This window comes from Coturnix japonica, unplaced genomic scaffold (genome assembly GCF_001577835.2).
Source record: "Coturnix japonica isolate 7356 unplaced genomic scaffold, Coturnix japonica 2.1 chrUnrandom850, whole genome shotgun sequence".
In the NCBI taxonomy this organism is placed as follows: domain Eukaryota; kingdom Metazoa; phylum Chordata; class Aves; order Galliformes; family Phasianidae; genus Coturnix; species Coturnix japonica.
The window spans coordinates 4,844-9,762 of NW_015440205.1; the positions used below are offsets into that span (position 1 = coordinate 4,844).

The following is a 4,919-nucleotide window of genomic DNA, read 5'->3' on the forward strand; positions in this document are numbered from 1 at the left end:
CCCCCCCTATCCTATATCCCTACTGACCCTATAACCCCAACCCCGACCCTATATCCCAACCCTATAACCCCAACCCTGACCCTATATCCCTACTGACCCTATAACCCCAATCCCGGCCCTATAACCCACCCCAACCCTATATCCCCTCGACTCTATAACCCCCCATCCCTATATCCCGACCCTATAACCCCAATCCCGGCCCTATAACCCCAATCCTATAACCCCAATCCCGACCCTATATCCCCCATCCCTATATCCCAACCCCATAACCCCAATCCCAACCCTATATCCCGACCCTATAACCCCAATCCCAACCCTATAACCCCAATCCCGACCCTATAACCCCAATCCCGACCCTATACCCCAACCCTATAACCCCAATCCCGACCCTATAACCCCAATCCCGGCCCTATATCCTGACCCTATAACCCCAATCCCGACCCTATAACCCCAATCCCAACCCTATATCCTGACCCTATAACCCCAATCCCGGCCCTATAACCCCAATCCCGACCCTATAACCCCAATCCCGGCCCTATATCCTGACCCTATAACCCCAATCCCAACCCTATAACCCCAATCCCGACCCTATAACCCCAATCCCAACCCTATAACCCCAATCCCGACCCTATAACCCCAATCCCAACCCTATAACCCCAATCCCGGCCCTATAACCCCAATCCCNCCAATCCCAACCCTATAACCCCAATCCCGACCCTATAACCCCAATCCCGGCCCTATAACCCCAATCCCGGCCCTATAACCCCAACCCTATAACCCCAATCCCGACCCTATAACCCCAATCTCGACCCTATAACCCCAATCTCGACCCTATAACCCCAATCCCGGCCCTATAACCCCAATCCCGACCCTATAACCCCAATCCCGACCCTATAACCCTATACCCCAACCCTATAACCCCCGACCCTATAACCCCAACCCCGACCCTATAACCCCTGACCCTATAACCCCAACCCTGACCCTATAACCCCATACCCTGACCCTATATCCCTACTGACCCTATAACCCCAATCCCAACCCTATAACCCCAATCCCGACCCTATAACCCCAATCCCGACCCTATAACCCCAACCCTATATCATAACCCCAATCCCAACCCTATATCCCAACCCTATAACCCCAATCCCAACCCTATAACCCCAATCCCGGCCCTATAACCCCAACCCTATAACCCCATACCCTGACCCTATATCCTGACCCTATAACCCCAATCCCGACCCTATAACCCCAATCCTATAAACCCAATCCCAGCCCTATAACCCCGGCCCTATATCCCGACCCCACTCCTCACTATAGACCACAATGGCCGTGCTCCCATTGGCTGCGCTGTCCCCGCACGTGGCCCAGCACGTGGCCGGCTCGGGCTGCCATTGGCTGACGTTGCTCAGTACGAAGCTCCTCCAGGTCCGGCCGCTGATTCCGGTTCGGCTCCGTTGGGTCCAATGAAGTTCGGGGGGCGGAGCCGGTACCGGGCACCAGCCCCGGGAGCAGTTGATGGACACGGAACCGCCCAGCGGAACCACGGCGACGCGGGGGGACGAGCGGACCCAGAACGACACGGACGGGGCTGGGGGGGAACGGGACCGGGGGGGGTTCGGTTCGGTTCGGGGTAATGGGACCCAATGGGACCCATAGAAACTAATGGGACCCATAGGAACTAATGGGACCCATAGGAACTAATGGGGGGGGGGGGTTCGGTTCGGATCCTCAGCTCCGTTCGCTCATCGGATCGATCTCAGAGCCCCTCGTTGGGGGTCTCGTCCTCCCCCTCCTCTATCGGCGGCCGTGGGGGGGTCATACCGGACCGGGGGGGGGTTCGGTACCGACCCGGACCCACACGGTACAGCGGTTCCGGTCGGGCGGAGCGTTGCGGGCCGCGTTCAGCTCTGAGCATCCTCCGGTAACAGCGGGGGGGCTCCGGGCGATAAGAAAAAGAAGAAGCACACCCCCCCCCAATCCGCTCCTCACCGCGTTATATTACGGGATCCGCCCCCCACCCCCCCGTTGAGGAGGGGTCGCGGTAACCGGAGGGGTACGCGGTAGCCCGGCGATTACCCCCCCCCCCCCCCACCGGACACGGAGCCGCGGCCGGCGCCCCGATGCGGAAGGGGCAGAGCCGGAGATGGCATCGGAACCCCCCCCACTTAACGCCCCCCCCCCACGGTAACCAGCCTCTCCCCCCCACGTTAACCGCCCCCCACACCCACGTTAACGCCCGCCCCACAGCCCCGGGGCGGGGGACGGACACGGAGATACCGGCACCGGGGGGGCCGCCCATAGGATGGAACGACGGGAATGATGGCGTCCCGTGTAAACGGGGATGCGGCACCGCCCTCCGCACGGAAGACCCCCCCCCATATTTACACCCCTCCACCTTATTTAACCCGCCCCCCCAGCAATGGAGACCCCCCCCCCATTTAACCCTCCACCCCACCACCTCAATTTAACCCACCCCCCCCATTAGAACGGAGGTCACAGCCCGCGGAGACTGGAGACCCCCCCCCGCCCCCCCCCACAAATTTAACCCAACCGCCCCGCATAGAGACCGCCCCCCATTTAACCCCCAGACCCCCAATTTACCCACCCCCCCTCTTAAGAACGAGGTTCACAGCCCGGAGCCTGAAGACACGCCCCCCAACTATTTAAACACCCCCCCCCCCCCAGTTAAGCCACCGCCCCGCATGGAGCCCCCCCCCAAAATTTTAACCTGCACACAACCCTGGAAAGGAGCCCCCCCCCCAATGTTAACCCACGCCTCCCCATAAGAACGAGGTCACGAAGCCCGGAGACTGGAGACACCCCCCCCCCATTATAAACCACCCCCCAACATGGAAGACCCCCCCCCCATTTAACCGCACCCACCCCCCTATTTAACACCACGCCCCCCCATTTCTCCACCCATATTAAACCCCCCCCCCACCTCTATTTAAACGCCCCCGTCCATTGAAACCCCCCGCATGGACACCCCCCATTTAACCAATCCCACCCACAATGGAGACCCCTCCCCATTTAACCCCCTCTTTAATTTAACGCCACCCTCACCCCCTATTTAAACCCCTCCCCCCATTTAACCCACCCCCCATGCCATATTTAACCCCCCCCCATTTCACTACCCCCCTTCATTAACCCCCACCTCCCCCTTATTTAACCCACGCCCATTTAACTCACCCCCCCATATTTAACCCCCCCCCCATTTAAAACCCCCCATTTAACCCACCTCCCCCTATTTAACTCCCACCCCCTATTATGAACTCCCTCCCCATTAACCCCCCCCATTAACTCCCCCTCGCCCCCTATTAACGCCCCCCCCATTAACCCCCCCCCATTAAACCCCCCCAGTTTGAGTTCAACTTCAATTTATTCCTTAAATTAAAAACCAAAGGCAGGTTCCGCATACGGCCACAGCAATGGGGGGGGGGGGGCAGCGTTGTAGGGGGGAGGGTACCACAATTCAACCCCCCCCCCACAAGGAACAATGTTGAAAGGCACGAACCCCCCCCCAATAAGGAGCAGCAGGAAATGAACCCCCCCCCCAACTCAAGCACAACTCACAGCCCCCCCCCTCCATAATAATAATAATGGCCGGGGGGGGGGCTTCACCGCCATAGCCAGGAGCACAGGGGCATGCAATGCAATGCACACCCCCAACCAGTAGGGGGCGCTGCTACGAGATACCACATGGGGTTAATGGGGGGTTTATGGGGGGGGTTTATGGGGGGGTAAATGGAGGTGGTGAATGGGGGGGGGCTTATGGGGGGGATGCTGCCCCAATAGCAGAACAAAAAAGGGGAACATACAAGGGAGGCAGCCACTGCTGCCCAGCACAGCGTATCCCACACTCAGTGGGCAGAGAATAACGCGGGGGGGGGGGGGCCTTCCCCACACAGCCCCCCCCCATAGACAGAAGCCCCCCCCCAGGGGGTCCTCATTGCAAAGGGAAGGAACAGCAAACACCCCCCCCGCCAATAACATCACGAGCTGCCATCGGCTGATACTCCTGAGTGTGCTCTGAGGCCCCACAGGCAACATCTTGGGGGGGGGGGGGGGACACAAAGACCCCCCCCAAACCAGAGGCTGCTATCAGCTCCTGCAGTGTGGCTCTGAGCCTGGGGGGGGGGGGGGGGGAGAGATTGTATGTTCAACAGCACGTAATGGGCAAGCAGCCCATATTTGGGGGGGGGGGGGTCAAAAGCCCACCCAGACAGAGCTAGAAGGGACAAGCAGAGACCCCCCCCATCATCAGCACAGATGAGAGAGATGGGCTGCAAGCACCAAGCCAGCACCAGGGACAAGGATAAAGGGGGGGGGGTTTTAATAGGGGGGAGGCAATGGGAAATGGGGGGGGGGGGCAGAGAGCAAGCAGACCCAGTGACTCCCAATGTGGGAACCATCCACAGGGATTGGGGGTGGCTATTGGGGCTCCGCCAGCTATGGGGCTCCCAACCTCAGCTATGGGGCTCCCAGCAAGCTATGGGGGCCCTCCCACCCAGTTATGGGGTATGGGCTCCCAACCCAGCTACTGGGGCTCCCACCTGCAGCTATGGGGCCTCACCAAACCCAGCTAATGGGGCTCCCAGCCAGCTTATGGGGCCTCCCAACCCAGCTATGGGGCTCCCAACCCAGCTATGGGGGCTCCCAACCCAGCCATTGGGGGCTCCCAGCCAGCTATGGGGCTTCCCAAACCCAGTTATGGCCCTATGGGGGTTCCCAACCCAGCTATAGGGCTCATGGGGCTTCCCAGACCCAGCTATGGGGGCTCCAACTCCAGCTATGGGGCTCCCACCCAGCTATTGGGGCTCCCAACCCCAGCTGGATACCGTGGGGCTCCCAACTCCAGATGGCTTAACGTGGGGCTCCCAACCAGCTTAATGGGGCTTGGGGCTCCAACCAGTATGGGG

General features: G+C 60.1%; 1 protein-coding gene across 1 annotated transcript in view; it reads right to left on the reverse strand.

The window, feature by feature from the left end:
- The window catches only part of LOC107307747 (intercellular adhesion molecule 4-like), a 15,852-nt gene that overhangs the window by 3,749 nt on the left and 7,184 nt on the right, over positions 1 to 4,919 (reverse strand). The window contains exon 3 of the mRNA XM_015851255.2: positions 1,313 to 1,588. Coding sequence (XP_015706741.1) covers positions 1,313 to 1,588 — 276 coding nt within the window. The remainder of the gene's footprint in view (positions 1 to 1,312; positions 1,589 to 4,919) is intronic.